The sequence below is a fragment of the Lethenteron reissneri genome, chromosome 40 (assembly GCF_015708825.2).
Source record: "Lethenteron reissneri isolate LAM-NWPU_2019-01 chromosome 40, ASM1570882v1, whole genome shotgun sequence".
NCBI classification, from domain to species: Eukaryota; Metazoa; Chordata; class Hyperoartia; order Petromyzontiformes; family Petromyzontidae; genus Lethenteron; species Lethenteron reissneri.
In genome coordinates this window covers 2,394,661-2,412,416 of record NC_083818.1, presented here as the reverse complement: position 1 = coordinate 2,412,416, position 17,756 = coordinate 2,394,661, and the positions used below count along the sequence as shown (strand labels likewise).

The 17,756-nt window shown below is 56.7% G+C and overlaps 1 protein-coding gene across 6 annotated transcripts in view; it reads right to left on the bottom strand.

Annotated features, from left to right (window-relative positions):
• HSPG2 (heparan sulfate proteoglycan 2) overlaps nucleotides 1–17,756 on the bottom strand; it is a 119,904-nt gene that overhangs the window by 48,312 nt on the left and 53,836 nt on the right. For all 6 annotated transcript variants that reach the window (XM_061568129.1, XM_061568127.1, XM_061568130.1 and 3 more), the window contains 7 exons: nucleotides 16,713–16,840; nucleotides 14,935–15,021; nucleotides 14,573–14,631; nucleotides 13,342–13,506; nucleotides 11,641–11,751; nucleotides 11,075–11,175; nucleotides 6,965–7,145 (listed from right to left, as the gene is read on the bottom strand). In XM_061568129.1, coding sequence (XP_061424113.1) covers nucleotides 6,965–7,145; nucleotides 11,075–11,175; nucleotides 11,641–11,751; nucleotides 13,342–13,506; nucleotides 14,573–14,631; nucleotides 14,935–15,021; nucleotides 16,713–16,840 — 832 coding nt within the window. The remainder of the gene's footprint in view (nucleotides 1–6,964; nucleotides 7,146–11,074; nucleotides 11,176–11,640; nucleotides 11,752–13,341; nucleotides 13,507–14,572; nucleotides 14,632–14,934; nucleotides 15,022–16,712; nucleotides 16,841–17,756) is intronic.

The window sequence follows — 17,756 nt, the reverse complement described above, 5'->3', positions numbered from 1 at the left end:
TGTGTCTGTGTGTGTACGAGTGCGTGTGTCGACGTGTGTCTGTGTGTGTACGAGTGTGTGTGTTGTGTGTGTCTGTGTGTGTACGAGTGTGTGTGTCCGAGTGTGTGTGTACGAGTGTGTGTGTTGTGTGTGTCTGTGTGTGTACGAGTGCATGTGTTGTGTGTGTCTGTGTGTGTACGAGTGTGTGTGTACGAGTGTGTGTGTTGTGTGTGTCTGTGTGTGTACGAGTGTGTGTGTCTGTGTGTGTACGAGTGTGTGTGTCTGTGTGTGTACGAGTGTGTGTGTCTGTGTGTGTACGAGTGTGTGTGTCTGTGTGTGTACGAGTGTGTGTGTCTGTGTGTGTACGAGTGTGTGTGTACGAGTGTGTGTGTTGTGTGTGTCTGTGTGTGTACGAGTGTGTGTGTTGTGTGTGTCTGTGTGTGTACGAGTGTGTGTGTCTGTGTGTGTATGAGTGTGTGTGTTGTGTGTGTCTGTGTGTGTACGAGTGTGTGTGTTGTGTGTGTCTGTGTGTGTACGAGTGTGTGTGTCTGTGTGTGTACGAGTGTGTGTGTTGTGTGTGTCTGTGTGTGTACGAGTGTGTGTGTTGTGTGTGTCTGTGTGTGTACGAGTGTGTGTGTCTGTGTGTGTACGAGTGTGTGTGTACGAGTGTGTGTGTTGTGTGTGTCTGTGTGTGTACGAGTGTGTGTGTTGTGTGTGTCTGTGTGTGTACGAGTGTGTGTGTCTGTGTGTGTACGAGTGTGTGTGTTGTGTGTGTCTGTGTGTGTACGAGTGTGTGTGTTGTGTGTGTCTGTGTGTGTACGAGTGTGTGTGTCTGTGTGTGTACGAGTGCGTGTGTCGACGTGTGTCTGTGTGTGTACGAGTGCGTGTGTCGACGTGTGTCTGTGTGTGTGTACGAGTGCGTGTGTCGACGTGTGTCTGTGTGTACGAGTGTGTGTGTCTGTGTGTGTACGAGTGTGTGTGTCTGTGTGTGTACGAGTGCGTGTGTCGACGTGTGTCTGTGTGTACGAGTGTGTGTGTCTGTGTGTGTACGAGTGCGTGTGTCGACGTGTGTCTGTGTGTGTACGAGTGTGTGTGTCTGTGTGTTAGCGAGCACCTATGAAGGCCAGAACGGTACACGAGGGGGTGGGTGGCCAGCACCACGCCCGACCGCCTTTGTCTCCCTAGTGGCGATGTTTACACACCGCACCATAGGTGCTCGCTAACAGCACTTGCCCCTACAGTCTGTTCAGGCTATACGGGGGATCTTTGTCTTTGTCTTTGTGTCTGTGTGTGTACGAGTGCGTGTGTCGACGTGTGTCTGTGTGTGTACGAGTGTGTGTGTCTGTGTGTGTACGAGTGCGTGTGTCGACGTGTGTCTGTGTGTACGAGTGTGTGTGTTGTGTGTGTCTGTGTGTACGAGTGCGTGTGTCTGTGTGTGTACGAGTGCGTGTGTCGACGTGTGTCTGTGTGTGTACGAGTGTGTGTTGCGTGTGTCTGTGTGTACGAGTGCGTGTGTCTGTGTGTGTACGAGTGCGTGTGTCGACGTGTGTACGAGTGTGTGTTGTGTGTGTCTGTGTGTACGAGTGCGTGTGTCTGTGTGTGTACGAGTGCGTGTGTCGACGTGTGTCTGTGTGTGTACGAGTGTGTGTTGTGTGTGTCTGTGTGTACGAGTGCGTGTGTCTGTGTGTGTACGAGTGCGTGTGTCTGTGTGTGTACGAGTGTGTGTGTCTGTGTGTGTACGAGTGTGTGTTGTGTGTGTCTGTGTGTACGAGTGCGTGTGTCTGTGTGTGTACGAGTGCGTGTGTCGACGTGTGTCTGTGTGTGTACGAGTGTGTGTTGTGTGTGTCTGTGTGTACGAGTGCGTGTGTCTGTGTGTGTACGAGTGCGTGTGTCTGTGTGTGTACGAGCGTGTGTGTCTGTGTGTGTACGAGTGTGTGTGTCTGTGTGTGTACGAGTGTGTGTGTCTGTGTGTGTACGAGTGCGTGTGTCTGTGTGTGTACGAGTGTGTGTGTCTGTGTGTGTACGAGTGTGTGTGTCTGTGTGTGTACGAGTGCGTGTGTCTGTGTGTACGAGTGTGTGTGTCTGTGTGTGTACGAGCGTGTGTGTCTGTGTGTGTACGAGTGTGTGTGTCTGTGTGTGTACGAGTGCGTGTGTCTGTGTGTGTACGAGTGCGTGTGTCTGTGTGTGTACGAGTGTGTGTGTCTGTGTGTGTACGAGTGTGTGTGTCTGTGTGTGTACGAGTGTGTGTGTCTGTGTGTGTACGAGTGTGTGTGTCTGTGTGTGTACGAGTGTGTGTGTCTGTGTGTGTACGAGTGCGTGTGTCTGTGTGTGTACGAGTGTGTGTGTCTGTGTGTGTACGAGTGTGTGTGTCTGTGTGTGTACGAGTGTGTGTGTCTGTGTGTGTACGAGTGTGTGTGTCTGTGTGTGTACGAGTGCGTGTGTCTGTGTGTGTACGAGTGCGTGTGTCTGTGTGTGTACGAGTGTGTGTGTCTGTGTGTGTACGAGTGTGTGTGTCTGTGTGTGTACGAGTGTGTGTGTCTGTGTGTGTACGAGTGTGTGTGTCTGTGTGTGTACGAGTGCGTGTGTCTGTGTGTGTACGAGTGTGTGTGTCTGTGTGTGTACGAGCGTGTGTGTCTGTGTGTGTACGAGTGCGTGTGTCTGTGTGTGTACGAGTGTGTGTGTCTGTGTGTGTACGAGCGTGTGTGTCTGTGTGTGTACGAGTGTGTGTGTCTGTGTGTGTACGAGTGTGTGTGTCTGTGTGTGTACGAGTGTGTGTGTCTGTGTGTGTACGAGTGCGTGTGTCTGTGTGTGTACGAGTGTGTGTGTCTGTGTGTGTACGAGTGTGTGTGTCTGTGTGTGTACGAGTGTGTGTGTCTGTGTGTGTACGAGTGCGTGTGTCTGTGTGTGTACGAGTGTGTGTGTCTGTGTGTGTACGAGTGTGTGTGTCTGTGTGTGTACGAGTGTGTGTGTCTGTGTGTGTACGAGTGCGTGTGTCTGTGTGTGTACGAGTGTGTGTGTCTGTGTGTGTACGAGTGTGTGTGTCTGTGTGTGTACGAGTGTGTGTGTCTGTGTGTGTAAGAGTGCGTGTGTCTGTGTGTGTACGAGTGTGTGTGTCTGTGTGTGTACGAGTGTGTGTGTCTGTGTGTGTACGAGTGTGTGTGTCTGTGTGTGTACGAGTGTGTGTTGTCTGTGTGTGTACGAGTGTGTGTGTCTGTGTGGTGTACGAGTGCGTGTGTCTGTGTGTGTACGAGTGTGTGTGTCTGTGTGTGTACGAGTGTGTGTGTCTGTGTGTGTACGAGTGTGTGTGTCTGTGTGTGTACGAGTGCGTGTGTCTGTGTGTGTACGAGTGTGTCTGTGTGTGTACGAGTGCGTGTGTCTGTGTGTGTACGAGTGTGTGTGTCTGTGTGTGTACGAGTGTGTCTGTGTGTGTACGAGTGCGTGTGTCTGTGTGTGTACGAGTGTGTGTGTCTGTGTGTGTACGAGTGCGTGTGTCTGTGTGTGTACGAGTGCGTGTGTCTGTGTGTGTACGAGTGTGTCTGTGTGTGTACGAGTGCGTGTGTCTGTGTGTGTACGAGTGTGTGTGTCTGTGTGTGTACGAGTGTGTGTGTCTGTGTGTGTACGGGTGTGTGTGTCTGTGTGTGTACGAGTGCGTGTGTCTGTGTGTGTACGAGTGCGTGTGTCTGTGTGTGTACGAGTGCGTGTGTCTGTGTGTGTACGAGTGTGTGTGTCTGTGTGTGTACGAGTGCGTGTGTCTGTGTGTGTACGAGTGCGTGTGTCTGTGTGTGTACGAGTGTGTGTGTCTGTGTGTGTACGAGTGTGTGTGTCTGTGTGTGTACGAGTGTGTGTGTCTGTGTGTGTACGAGTGCGTGTGTCTGTGTGTGTACGAGTGCGTGTGTCTGTGTGTGTACGAGTGCGTGTGTCTGTGTGTGTACGAGTGTGTCTGTGTGTGTACGAGTGCGTGTGTCTGTGTGTGTACGAGTGTGTGTGTCTGTGTGTGTACGAGTGTGTGTGTCTGTGTGTGTACGAGTGTGTGTGTCTGTGTGTACGAGTGCGTGTGTCGACGTGTGTCTGTGTGTGTACGAGTGCGTGTGTCTGTGTGTGTACGAGTGCGTGTGTCTGTGTGTACGAGTGCGTGTGTCTGTGTGTGTACGAGTGCGTGTGTCTGTGTGTACGAGTGTGTGTGTCTGTGTGTACGAGTGCGTGTGTCTGTGTGTGTACGAGTGTGTGTGTCTGTGTGTACGAGTGTGTGTGTCTGTGTGTACGAGTGCGTGTGTCGACGTGTGTCTGTGTGTGTACGAGTGCGTGTGTCTGTGTGTGTACGAGTGCGTGTGTCTGTGTGTACGAGTGCGTGTGTCTGTGTGTGTACGAGTGCGTGTGTCTGTGTGTACGAGTGTGTGTGTCTGTGTGTACGAGTGTGTGTGTCTGTGTGTGTACGAGTGTGTGTGTCTGTGTGTGTCGACGTGTGTCTGTGTGTGTACGAGTGTGTGTGTCTGTGTGTACGAGTGCGTGTGTCTGTGTGTGTACGAGTGCGTGTGTCGACGTGTGTCTGTGTGTGTACGAGTGTGTGTGTCTGTGTGTGTACGAGCGTGTGTGTCTGTGTGTGTACGAGTGCGTGTGTCTGTGTGTGTACGAGCGTGTGTGTCTGTGTGTGTACGAGTGTGTGTGTCTGTGTGTGTACGAGCGTGTGTGTCTGTGTGTGTACGAGTGTGTGTGTCTGTGTGTGTACGAGCGTGTGTGTCTGTGTGTGTACGAGCGTGTGTGTCTGTGTGTGTACGAGTGCGTGTGTCTGTGTGTGTACGAGTGTGTGTGTCTGTGTGTGTACGAGTGTGTGTGTCTGTGTGTGTACGAGCGTGTGTGTCTGTGTGTGTACGAGTGCGTGTGTCTGTGTGTACGAGTGTGTGTGTCTGTGTGTGTACGAGTGCGTGTGTCGACGTGTGTCTGTGTGTACGAGTGCGTGTGTCTGTGTGTGTACGAGTGTGTGTGTCTGTGTGTGTACGAGTGTGTGTGTCTGTGTGTGTACGAGTGTGTGTGTCTGTGTGTGTACGAGTGTGTGTGTCTGTGTGTGTACGAGTGTGTGTGTCTGTGTGTGTACGAGTGTGTGTGTCTGTGTGTGTACGAGTGTGTGTGTCTGTGTGTGTACGAGTGTGTGTGTCTGTGTGTGTACGAGTGCGTGTGTCTGTGTGTGTACGAGTGCGTGTGTCGACGTGTGTCTGTGTGTGTCGACGTGTGTCTGTGTGTGTACGAGTGCGCAGCGAGGGTCGCAGGTTGTGGGGGGGCTTATGTGACGTCACGAACACGAGGGGGGGGGGGGGGCGGCGCACGGAGTTGCCCCCTTAGCACCTTTTGGTATCACAAATGATTGGCATAGCACCACAGTCACATTCACGGGGGCATGGGGTCAGGGGGGCATAGGGGCACGAGGGCACGGGGTCACGGGCGCTGGAGACAAGGGGGTCACGGGGGTCACGGGGGTCACGGGGGAAGTGGTTACACGTTCTCTCTGCACGTTCTCAGCCTGAGACGGACGGCGGTTTGGTCGTGCGTTAGTTCAGAGGCATCGCGGCCGCCCTGGTCTCTGAGGTGGGGCCCGCCGGTAGCAACTGGCATGCACGCACGCACGGGCACACGCGCACGGGCACACACACACAGAAGACGCGGACACCCAAGCACAGACACAAACAGGCACGCAGAAGCACGCGCAGGCAAAGAAGCTCTCCACGCACATTTGCACGCACGCACGGGAGCGCACCTCGCACGTACACGCACACACACACACGCACGGACGTGCGCACACACACGCCGCGCGTTAGCCAAGCGGCAACTGCCCGTGTCAATGAAGCGCATTACGGGTTAAACACAGCACGTAGCCGTGGTGTTAGTACAGTCAGCCACACGTCGTCACCACCTCCACTAGCACCGCTACCGTTTAGCCCGGCACGCTCAATGTTGGCAATGTGGTGATCGTTACCACGTCATGGGTCACGTGATGGGTGACGTGATGGGTGATGGGTCACGTGATGGGTGACGTGATGGGTCACGTGATGGGTGACGTGATGGGTCACGTGATGGGTGACGTGATGGGTGATGGGTCACGTGATGGGTCACGTGATGGGTGACGTGATGGGTGACGTGATGGGTCACGTGATGGGTCACGTGATGGGTGACGTGATGGGTGACGTGATGGGTGACGTGATGGGTCACGTGATGGGTGATGGGTCACGTGATGGGTGACGTGATGGGTGATGGGTCACGTGATGGGTCACGTGATGGGTGACGTGATGGGTGACGTGATGGGTCACGTGATGGGTGACGTGATGGGTGACGTGATGGGTGACGTGATGGGTCACGTGATGGGTCACGTGATGGGTGACGTGATGGGTCACGTGATGGGTGATGGGTCACGTGATGAGTGACGTGATGGGTCACGTGATGGGTCACGTGATGGGTCACGTGATGGGTCACGTGATGGGTGATGGGTCACGTGATGAGTGACGTGATGGGTGACGTGATAGGTCACGTGATGGGTGACGGGATGAGTGACGACACCCCGAGTGAAGAGGGACTTCAGCGGCAGTGAGATGATGGCAGGGATTGTGTGTGTGCGTGCGTGTGTATGCGCGTCTGCATGCATGTGTGTGCGCATCTGCACGCGTGTGTGTGCGTGTGTCTGTGCGTGCGCGTGGGGAGCGGTAGTGTAGTGGTTAGCGCTCTACAGTATGAACCCGGTGACCCAAGTTCGATTCCGGCTCACGACCAACAACACCAGTGAGTGGTGGATTCTGGCGAGCACTACGTGGTGAGCACGGTGGTGTGAGTGGCGCGGTGGTGTGAGCGTGGAGGGTGAGCGTGGAGGGCGAGTGCGGCGGGTGAGCATGGTGAGTGAGTGTGGAGGGTGAGCGTGGTGGGTGAGCGCGGGGGGTGAGCGCGGAGGATGAGCGCGGCGGGTGAGCGTGGCAGGTGAGCGTGGAGGGTGAGCGTGCCTCACCTTGCACGTGCAGCAGCGCGCGTCCCGTGTCCATGTCCAGCATGTTGGAGCCGGTGCAGGTGTAGGAGCCGGCGTCGGTGCTGCGGGCGCCCACGATGGTGAGGATGCCGTTGAAGTCCTGGGCGTGCACGGGCAGCATCCCGTCGCTGTCGCGCGTCCACACCAGCGTGTACGCGGGCAGCTGGGCCGCAGGGAGGACGGGCACAGAAGGACCGCGTGAGCGTGCGTAAGGGTGGGAGCGAGTGGGCGGGCGAGTGAGTGGGTGAGTGAGTGAGTGGGTGAGAGAGTGAGGGGTTGAGAGGGTGAGAGAGTTAGGGGTTGAGAGGGTGAGTGGGTGAGTGGGTGAGTGGGTGAGAAAGTGAGAGAGTGGGAGGGTGAGTGGGTGAGTGGGTAAGTGGGTGAGAGAATGAGAGGTTGAGTGGGTGAGTGGGTGAGTGGGTGAGTGGGTGAGAGAGTGAGAGGTTGAGTGGTTGAGTGGGTGAGTGGGTGAGAGAGTGAGAGGTTGAGTGGGTGAGTGGGTGAGAGAGTGAGAGGGTGAGTGGGTGAGAGAGTGAGTGGGTGAGAGAGTGAGGGGTTGAGAGGGTGAGTGGGTGAGAGAGTGAGTGGGTGAGTGGGTGAGTGGGTGAGTGGGTGAGAGAGTGAGTGGGTGAGTGGGTGAGTGGGTGAGTGGGTGAGAGAGTGAGTGGGTGAGAGAGTGAGTGGGTGAGTGGGTGAGAGAGTGAGTGGGTGAGTGGGTGAGAGAGTGAGTGGGTGAGAGAGTGAGTGGGTGAGAGAGTGAGTGGGTGAGAGAGTGAGTGGGTGAGAGAGTGAGTGGGTGAGAGAGTGAGAGGGTGAGAGGGTGAGTGGGTGAGAGAGTGAGTGGGTGAGTGGGTGAGTGGGTGAGAGAGTGAGGGGTTGAGTGGGTGAGTGAGTGAGAGAGTGAGTGGGTGAGTGAGTGAGGGGTTGAGAGGGTGAGAGGGTGAGAGGCTGAGTGGGTGAGTGAGTGAGAGAGTGAGTGGGTGAGTGAGTGAGGGGTTGAGAGGGTGAGTGAGTGAGAGAGTGAGTGGGTGAGTGGGTGAGTGGGTGAGAGAGTGAGAGGTTGAGTGGGTGAGTGGGTGAGAGAGTGAGAGGTTGAGAGGTTGAGAGGGTGAGTGGGTGAGAGAGTGAGTGGGTGAGTGGCTAAGTGGGTGAGTGGGTGAGAGAGTGAGTGGGTGAGAGAGTGAGAGGGTGAGAGGGTGAGAGGGTGAGAGGCTGAGTGGGTGAGTGGGTGAGTGGGTGAGTGGGTGAGGGGTTGAGAGGGTGAGTGGGTGAGACAGTGAGGGGTTGAGAGGGTGAGTGGGTGAGAGAGTGAGTGGGTGAGAGGGTGAGTGGGTGAGAGGGTGAGTGGGTGAGAGGGTGAGTGGGTGAGAGGGTGAGTGGGTGAGAGGGTGAGGGGTTGAGAGGGTGAGTGGGTGAGACAGTGAGGGGTTGAGAGGGTGAGTGGGTGAGAGAGTGAGTGGGTGAGAGGGTGAGTGGGTGAGAGGGTGAGTGGGTGAGAGGGTGAGTGGGTGAGAGGGTGAGTGGGTGAGAGGGTGAGGGGTTGAGAGGGTGAGTGGGTGAGACAGTGAGGGGTTGAGAGGGTGAGTGGGTGAGGGTGAGTGGGTGAGGTGAGTGGGTGAGAGGGTGAGTGGGTGAGAGGGTGAGTGGGTGAGAGGGTGAGTGGGTGAGAGGGTGAGTGGGTGAGAGGGTGAGTGGGTGAGTGGGTGAGAGGGTGAGTGGGTGAGAGGGTGAGTGGGTGAGAGAGTGAGGGGTTGAGAGGGTGAGTGGGTGAGAGAGTGAGTGGTTGATAGGGTGAGTGGGTGAGAGGGTGAGTGGGTGAGAGGGTGAGGGGTTGAGAGGGTGAGTGGGTGAGAGGGTGAGTGGTTGAGAGGGTGAGTGGGTGAGAGGGTGAGTGGGTGAGAGGGTGAGGGGTTGAGAGGGTGAGTGGGTGAGAGGGTGAGAGAGTGAGTGTTTGAGTGGGTGAGTGGGTGAGTGAGTGGGTGAGTGAGTGAGTGGGTGAGAGAGTGAGTGAGTGAGTGGTGGGAGAGTGAGTGTTTGAGTGGGTGAGTGGGTGAGTGAGTGGGTGAGTGAGTGAGTGGGTGGGTGAGTGGGTGAGAGAATGAGTGGGTGAGAGGGTGAGTGGGTGAGAGGGTGAGGGGTTGAGAGGGTGAGTGGGTGAGAGGGTGAGTGGGTGAGAGGGTGAGGGGTTGAGAGGGTGAGTGGGTGAGAGGGTGAGAGAGTGAGTGTTTGAGTGGGTGAGTGGGTGAGTGAGTGGGTGAGTGAGTGAGTGGGTGAGAGAGTGAGTGAGTGAGTGAGTGGGTGAGTGAGTGAGTGAGTGGGTGGGTGAGTGGGTGAGAGAGTGAGAGAGTGAGGGGTTGAGAGAGTGAGTGGGTGAGTGGGTGAGTGGGTGAGAGAATGAGTGGGTGAGAGGGTGAGTGGGTGAGAGGCTGAGTGGGTGAGAGGGTGAGTGGGTGAGAGAGTGAGAGTGTGAGTGGGTGAGTGGGTGAGAGGGTGAGCGGGTGAGCGGATGAGAGGGTGAGAGGGTGAGTGGGTGAGAGAGTGAGAGAGTGAGTGGGTGAGAGAGTGAGTGGGTGAGTGGGTGAGTGGGTGAGAGGGTGAGAGGGTGAGTGGGTGAGAGAGTGAGAGTGTGAGTGGGTGAGAGGGTGAGTGGGTGAGTGGGTGAGGGGGTGAGAGGGTGAGGAGTTGAGAGGGTGAATGGGTGAGAGAGTGAGAGGTTGAGAGGGTGAGATGGTGAGAGCGTGAGTGGGTGAGAGAGTGAGTGGGTGAGTGGCTGAGTGGGTGAGTGGGTGAGTGGGTGAGTGGGTGAGGGGTTGAGAGGGTGAGTGGGTGAGACAGTGAGGGGTTGAGAGGGTGAGTGGGTGAGAGAGTGAGAGGGTGAGAGGGTGAGAGGGTGAGAGGCTGAGTGGGTGAGGGGGTGAGTGGGTGAGGGGTTGAGAGAGTGAGTGGGTGAGAGAGTGAGTGGGTGAGTGGATGAGTGGGTGAGAGGGTGAGTGGGTGAGAGGGTGAGGGGTTGAGAGGGTGAGTGGGTGAGAGGGTGAGAGAGTGAGTGTTTGAGTGGGTGAGTGGGTGAGTGAGTGAGGGGTTGAGAGGGTGAGTGGGTGAGTGGGTGTGAGTGTGAGTGGTTGAATGGGTGAGTGGGTGAGTGAGTGAGGGGTTGAGAGGGTGAGGAGTTGAGGGTGAGTGGGTGAGTGGGTGAGAGGGTGAGTGGGTGAGAGGGCGAGTGGGTGAGAGAGTGAGTGGGTGAGAGAGTTAGTGGGTGAGTGGATGAGTGGGTGAGAGGGTGAGTGGGTGAGAGGGTGAGGGGCTGAGAGGGTGAGTGGGTGAGAGGGTGAGAGAGTGAGTGGTTGAGTGGGTGAGTGAGTGAGTGAGTGAGGGGTTGAGAGGGTGAGGAGATGAGGGTGAGTGGGTGAGTGGGTGAGAGGGTGAGTGAGTGAGGGGTTGAGAGGTTGAGGAGTTGAGGGTGAGTGTGTGAGTGGGTGAGAGGGTGAGTGGGTGAGAGGTTGAGAGGGTGAGTGGGTGAGTGGGTGAGAGGGTGAGTGGGTGAGAGGGTGAGTTGGTTAGAGAGTGAATGGGTGGGAGAGTGAGGGGTTGAGATGGTGAGTGGGTGAGAGAGTGAGAGGGTGAGTGGGTGAGAGGTTGAGAGAGTGAGTGGGTGAGTGGGTGAGAGAGTGAGAGAGTGAGTGGGTGAGTGGGTGAGTGGGTGAGTGTGTGAGAGAGTAAGGGGTTGAGTGGGTGAGAGGGTGAGAAGGTGAGAGGGTGAGTGGGTGAGTGGGTGAGTGGGTGAGAGGGTGAGTGGGTGAGTGGGTGAGAGGGTGAGTGGGTGAGAGAGTGAGTGGGTGAGTGGGTGAGTGGGTGAGTGCGTGAGAGAGTGAGTGGGTGAGTGGGTGAGAGGGTGAGTGGGTGAGAGAGTGAGGGGTTGAGTGGGTGAGTGGGTGAGTGCTTGAGAGAGTGAGTGGGTGAGTGGGTGAGAGGGTGAGTGGGTGAGAGAGTGAGTGGGTGAGTGGGTGAGTGGGTGAGTGGTTTAGAGGGTGAGTGGGTGAGTGGGTGAGAGGGTGAGTGCGTGAGTGCGTGAGCGGCGTGGCCGGGTCTCACCGTGCTCACGGCCGTGCAGATGAAGGTGACCGTTCCTCCCGGCCGCACGACGCGCACGATCGGCTCCTCCACGCGCACCGTGATCGGCCGGCGTGTGCGTGCTGTGCGGCGCACACACAAAGATAAAGATTCCCCGTATAGCAAGAAACAGACTGTTGGGGCAAGTGTTGTTTAGCGAGTAGCATCTATGAAGTCCGGCGCGGTGCACAATTAAGGGGGGGGAGGGGGGTGGCCAGCACCGCGCTCGGCCGCCGTTGTCTCTCTAGTCACGACCAGGTACTCATTTTGAGGCTGAGTCGACCACGTGGAGGTCCAGGACCGGTTCAGATAATCGTCACCGGTGTTGGCCGTGAGCGGGAATCGAACTCGAGTCGCCAGGCTCGTAACGCTAACGGCTACACTGCCACTCCCTATTAGGACACACACACACACGTACACACACACACGCACACGGACACACACACATGGACACACACGGACACACACACGTACACACACACGGACACACACACATGGACACACACGGACGCACACACACGGACACACACACATGGACACGCACGCACCGGTGACGGTGATGGTTGCCTGGCTGGAGTTGCTGCCCGTGCGGCTCTGGCACGTGCACACGTAGACCCCGCCATCCGACGCCTGCACGTCCTGGAATGACAGTTCCTGGCCTGGGGTCGGAGGGCAAGGGGTAGAGGGGGAGGGGTGGGAGGTGAGGGGTGGGGTGGGGGCGGAGGGCGAGGGGTAGAGGGCGAGGGGTGGGAGGCGAGGGGTGGGGTCGGAGGGCAAGGGGTAGAGGGCGAGGGGTGGGAGGTGAGGGGTGGGGTCGGAGGGCGAGGGGTAGAGGGCGAGGGGCGGGGTCGGGGTCGTTTAACGTTTTGGGCTGCACTCGGCCACTGTATGTGTGTGCATGTGTATGTGTGTGCATGTGTATGTGCGTGTGTGTGTGCGTGCGTGTGTGTGCGTGTGTGTGCGTGTGTGTGCGTGTGTGTGCGCGTGTGTGTGCGTGTGTGTATGTGTGTGCGTGTGTATGTGTGTGCGTGCGTGTGTGCGTGTGTGTGTGCGTGTGTGTGGGCAAAGTCCCATCAGTGAGCTCCTCCGGCAGGTAAGGGTGAGCGTGGCGACGCTCACAACAACGAGCGGAGCGCCGGGTGGCTAAAGCACAGCTAGTTGGTACAGTAGGGGGCACAGGTGGTGCATCAGCCAGTCATCTCGGTCATCTCGGTCAGTCGACCCGTGGCACCTGGGTCTGCCCCGTGACCTCCTGCCAGCGGGCGTTCGACACTTCACGTGGCCTCAAGGTGCACTTGGCCTGGCACAAGCGTCGTGGTGACGTCACCGCCACTTAGTGGCGAATGGCGGTTGTTGTGTTGTTGTGTTGTTGTGTGTGTGTGCATGTGCGTGTGGGGCAGTTGTGGAGAAAGTGGAGAGGTTTATGTTTCTGTGCGGTGTGCTTATAACCAGCTTCGGTTTGACAGCAGAGGTCTCACGCGAAATCACTCGGGCGGCATTATCTTTTCATCAGCTGCGTAACGCTGCAATGTGGAAGCAACCTGGCATATCCCCCCCATACGAAGCTTCGAATCTTCTCGGCCACGGTCATACCCTCCATTCCGTATGCTTGCGAAATGTGGACCCCTCTCATGGAACATCTTCACCAGTTAGAAACATTCAGGCTGACCAGGCTGGATTGTGTGAGGAGCTCATAAATCCTTGAACGATCGGTACACAGTCTCATCGACGAGTTCCTCTGGCAGGCAAGGCTGCATTGGCTGGGTCATGTATGTCATCTGCTCCAGCAGTTTTTGTTTGGCCAAATATAGGGGGCTAAGTGGGCGCGGCATGGGCTAGTGAAGAAATGGAATTATGTGGTCTGAATGGATATGGAACTGAGTGTACCAACGGTTTAAAGATCGGCCTCTATGGAGGAGGCTCATGAAGGACGCTACTGAGCAGTTGGAGGCATTCGCCCTCCAGCAACAATGGAGGGAGGAGGAGCCACGCTCACAACAACGAGCGGAGCGCCGGGCGGATAAAACACAGTCGGGGGCACGGGTGGTGCATCTGCCAGTCATCTCAGCCAGTCAACCCATGGCACCTCGGTCTTTCCCGTGACCTCCTGCCAGCGGGCATTCAAGACTTCATGTGGCCTTAAAGTACACATAGCCTGGCACAAGCACCGTGGTGACGTGACCACCACTTAGTGGCGAATGGCGGTTGTTATTGTTGTTGTTGTGTTTGTGCGTGAGTGAGTGCCATACCTTGCAGTCTCATCTGCCCCCTTTCAGAGATGGCCTGCCCATCGGCGCGGGCCCAGTCGTACCGAACAGGAGAGGACCCGGTTGCCTGGCAACGCAGGGTGACTCCATCTCCCGTCGCCACGACGATGCGGTCCGGCACGATCCTTATCAAGAGCGGAGTCCGGTCTGGTGTCCATACAAAGACAAAGATCCCCCGTGTAGCCTTCACATACCGTTGCGGAAAGTTCTGGTTGCGAGCGTCTATGCAGGCGGGCACGGCGCACGAGGGGGTGGGGGGCCAGCACCACGCCCGGCCGCCTTTGTCTCCTCAGTGCTGGTGTTGACAACACATCATGCCAGGTACTCATTTAAGGCTGAGTCGACCTAGGGGAGGCCCCAGGACCTCTTCAGATATTCTCCACTGTCATTTTCCGTGAGTGGGAATCGAACTTGGGTCACTTGGTTCATAGTGCATTGTGCTGACCACTGCACCACCGATCCCCCAATTCTCACCCATGCACGCACGGACAAAGACAAAGATCTCCTGTATAGCCTGTAACAGACTGTGGGGGCAAGTGCTGTTAGCGAGCACCTATGAAGGCTGGCACGGCACACGAGAGCGTGGGTGGCCAGCACCACGCCCGACCGACTTTGTGTCCCTAGTGGCGATGTTTACTACACACCGCACCAGGTACTAATTTTAGGCTGAGTCGACCTAGGGGAGGCTCAGGACCGGATCAGATAATAGTCATTGGTGTTGGCCGTGAACGGGAATCGAACTCGGGTCGCGAGATACGTAGCGCGGCATGCTAACCGCTACACCAAAGACAAAAGATCCCCTGTATAGCCTTAACGGGCTGTTGGGGCAAGTGCTGTTAGTGAACACCTATAAAGGCCGGCACGGCACACGCGGCCGCCTTTGTATCCCTCGTGGCATTTTTTTTACACATAGCACTAGGTACTCAATTGAGGCTGAGTCGACCTAGGGGAGGCCCAGGACCGGTTCAGATAATCGTCACTGGCGTTGGTGGCTGTGAGCGGGAATCGAACTCGGGTCGCCGGGTTCGTAGAGCTACACCATACGCACGCACACATGCAGAGACACACCCACACACACAGACAGGCACATTCACATGGACACATTCACACACACATATATACCTCCAACGCTCACCCCAACAGCCTGTGCAGGCTACACGGGCGGGGGGGGGGGTGTTGTATGAATACGTACCCGTAGGTGAGGGGGTCTCACCTGCGAGGACGCACCGCTGTCCCGGGGTTCGGGGGTTGCCCAGGTAACCGGGCGCGCACCTGTATCGCCACACACAGACACGGCGCGACACCCCTCAATCGAACGGGCAAAGTGGTGGGACGGTGCTGTGAGTGCCATCGCGGCTGCGTGGTAGCCGCGGGAGTGCTGGTAGTGTGGTGTCGCAGTGTTAGTGGCGTAGTGGTGCGATGTCGGTAGTGCGGTAGTGCAGCGCCGGTAGTGCGGTGTCACAGTGTTGGTGGCGTGGTGGTGCGATATCGGTAGTGCGGTAGTGCAGTGCCAGTAGTGCCGTGTCGCAGTGTTTGTGGCGTGGCTTTTGGTCGTCGTGGCCCACCCCCACGTACTGATCGCAGTAGCGCCCCGTGTACCCAGCCTGGCACGCGGTGCAGCGGTAGCCCCCGTCAGGGGCTCCCTCGCAGCTCGGGGAGAACCTGGGGGAGGGCGGTGGGGGTCAGAGGTTAGCGGTGAGCGCAGAGGGCGTGTGTGGACGTATGGGGTGTGTGCAAGCGTGTGTGCGTGTGTGGCACCTGCTGGGTCTGCCCCGTGACCTCCCGCCAGCGGGCGTTTGACATTTCACGTGGCCTCAACGTGCACACAGCCTGGCACAAGCGCTGTGGTGACGTCACCGCCACTTAGTGGCGATGGCGGTTGTTGTTGTGCGTGCGTGTCCATGCAACGGTAGTGTAGCGGTCAGCTTCGCTGTGCTACATGCCTGGCGTGCCGAGTTCGATTCCCGCTCACGGCCAAAAACAGTGGCGAATATCTGAACTGGTCCTGGGCCTCCCCTAGGTCGACTCACATTCAATAAGTACCTGATGTGTGAACATTGCCACTGTGGAGAGACAGAGGCGGTCAGGCGTGGTGCTAGCCACCCAGCCCTCATGCGCCGTGCCGGCCTTCGTACATCCTCGCCAACAGCACTTGCCCCAACAGCCTCTTAATTCTTACAGAGGGAATCTCTGTCTCGTTTTATGTCCAAGTGGCAGGAAAATGGAGAAGCCGCAGGAAAGCGATGCAAAACAGGGGGAGAGGCGCCCGAGTTGGGAATCGAACCCAGGCGCTGATTGCTGTGCAGGATGGGTTTCACCACTACTCCATCCCTGCTGCCCATGTCTCCATCGTTGCGGTGTGCACCTGGTGTGTCGCTGGATGTGTATGTGAGACCCACTGTGTGTGGGTGGATGTGTGTGCGGCACCCGCTGTGTGTGTGTGGATGTGTGTGTGAGATCCACTGTATGTGGATGTGTGTGCGAGACCCACTGTGTGTGGGTAGATGTGCTTCAAGTCTTCTCGGCCACAGTCATTACCTCCCTTCTCTACGCTTGCGAAACGTGGACCCCCCTAATGGAGCATCTTCACCGGTTAGAAACATTTAGGCTGGCCTGCCTACGATCCATCCTGGGTTTAACCAGGCTGGATTGTGTGAGGAGCTCACAAATCCTTGAAAGATCTGGACAAAGTCCCATCGGTGAGCTCCTCCGGCAGGCAAGGCTGCATTGGCTGGGCCATGTAGCCCGCATGCCCAGTCACAGCATGCCTAAACAGCTTTTGTTCGGCCGGATCGAGGGGGCTAAACGGGCGGGCACGGGCTAGAGAAGAGATGGAGTGATGTGGTACAGGAGGACGTGGAGCTGAGTGGACTTGCTGATGTCAAGATCGGCCTCTGTGGAGGAGGCTCGTGAAGGATGCTACTGGGTAGTTGGAGGCAGTCGCCCTCCAGCAACAATGGAGGACGGAGGAGCAACGCTCACAACAATGAGCGGAGCGCCGGGTGGCTAAAGCACAGCAAGTTGGCACAGTAGGGGGCACAGGTGGTGCATCAGCCAGTCATCTCGGTCATCTCAGTCAGTTGACCCGTGGCACCTGGGTCTGCCCCGTGACCTCCTGCCAGCGGGCGTTCAACACTTCACGTGGCCTCAAGGTGCACATGGCCTGGCACAAGCGTCGTGGTGACGTCGCCACCACTTAGTGGCGAATGGCGGTTGTTGTTGTTGTGTGGGACCCGCTGTGTGTGGGTGGATGTGTGTGTGGGACCCACTGTGTGTGGGTGGATGTGTGTGTGTGGATGTGTGTGGATGTGTGTGTGTGGTTGTGTGTGTGTGGTTGTGTGTGCGGCACCCACTGGTTGCCGTGGCTACTGAGCGGGCAGGCGCAGGGTTGGCAGTCCTCAGGAGTACCCTGGGTGGCATCGCCATAGTAACCGGGCTCGCAGCGCTCGCACGAGCTGCCCGTCGTGTGGTGCTGGCAGCTCTACACACACACACACACACGTACACACACACACATACACACGTACACACACACGTACACACGTACACACACACGTACACACGTACACACACACGTACACACGTACACACATACACACGTACACACACACGTACACACGTACACACACACGTACACACGTACACACACACGTACACACGTACACACACACGTACACACACACATACACACGTACACACACACATACACACGTACACACACACGTACACACACACGTACACACGTACACACACACGTACACACGTACACACACACGTACACACACACGTACACACGTACACACACACGTACACACGTACACACACACGTACACACACAGGTACACACGTACACACACACGTACACACGTACACACACACGTACACACGTACACACGTACACACACACGTACACACACAGGTACACACGTACACACACACACACAGACACGTACACACACTCGTACGCACAGACACGTACACACAGACACGTACACACACACGTACACACAGACATGTTGTGTGTAGTAGATGCTGTGTGTAGTGGATGCTGTGTGTAGTAGATGTTGTGTGTAGTGGATGCTGTGTGTGTAGATGCTGTGTGTCGTGGATGATGCGTGTAGTGGACGCTGTGTGTAGTGGATGCTGTGTGTAGTAGATGCTATGTGTGTAGATGCTGTGTGTGGTGGGTGCTGTGTGTAGTAGATGATATGTGTGTAGATGATGTGTGTAGTAGATGCTGCGTGTAGTAGATGCTGTGTGTAGTAGATGCTGTGTGTAGTGGATGCTGTGTGTAGTGGATGCTGTGTGTATGCTGTGTGTAGTAGATGCTGTGTGTAGTGGATGCTGTGTGTATGCTGTGTGTGTAGATGCTGTGTGTAGTGGATGCTGTGTGTAGT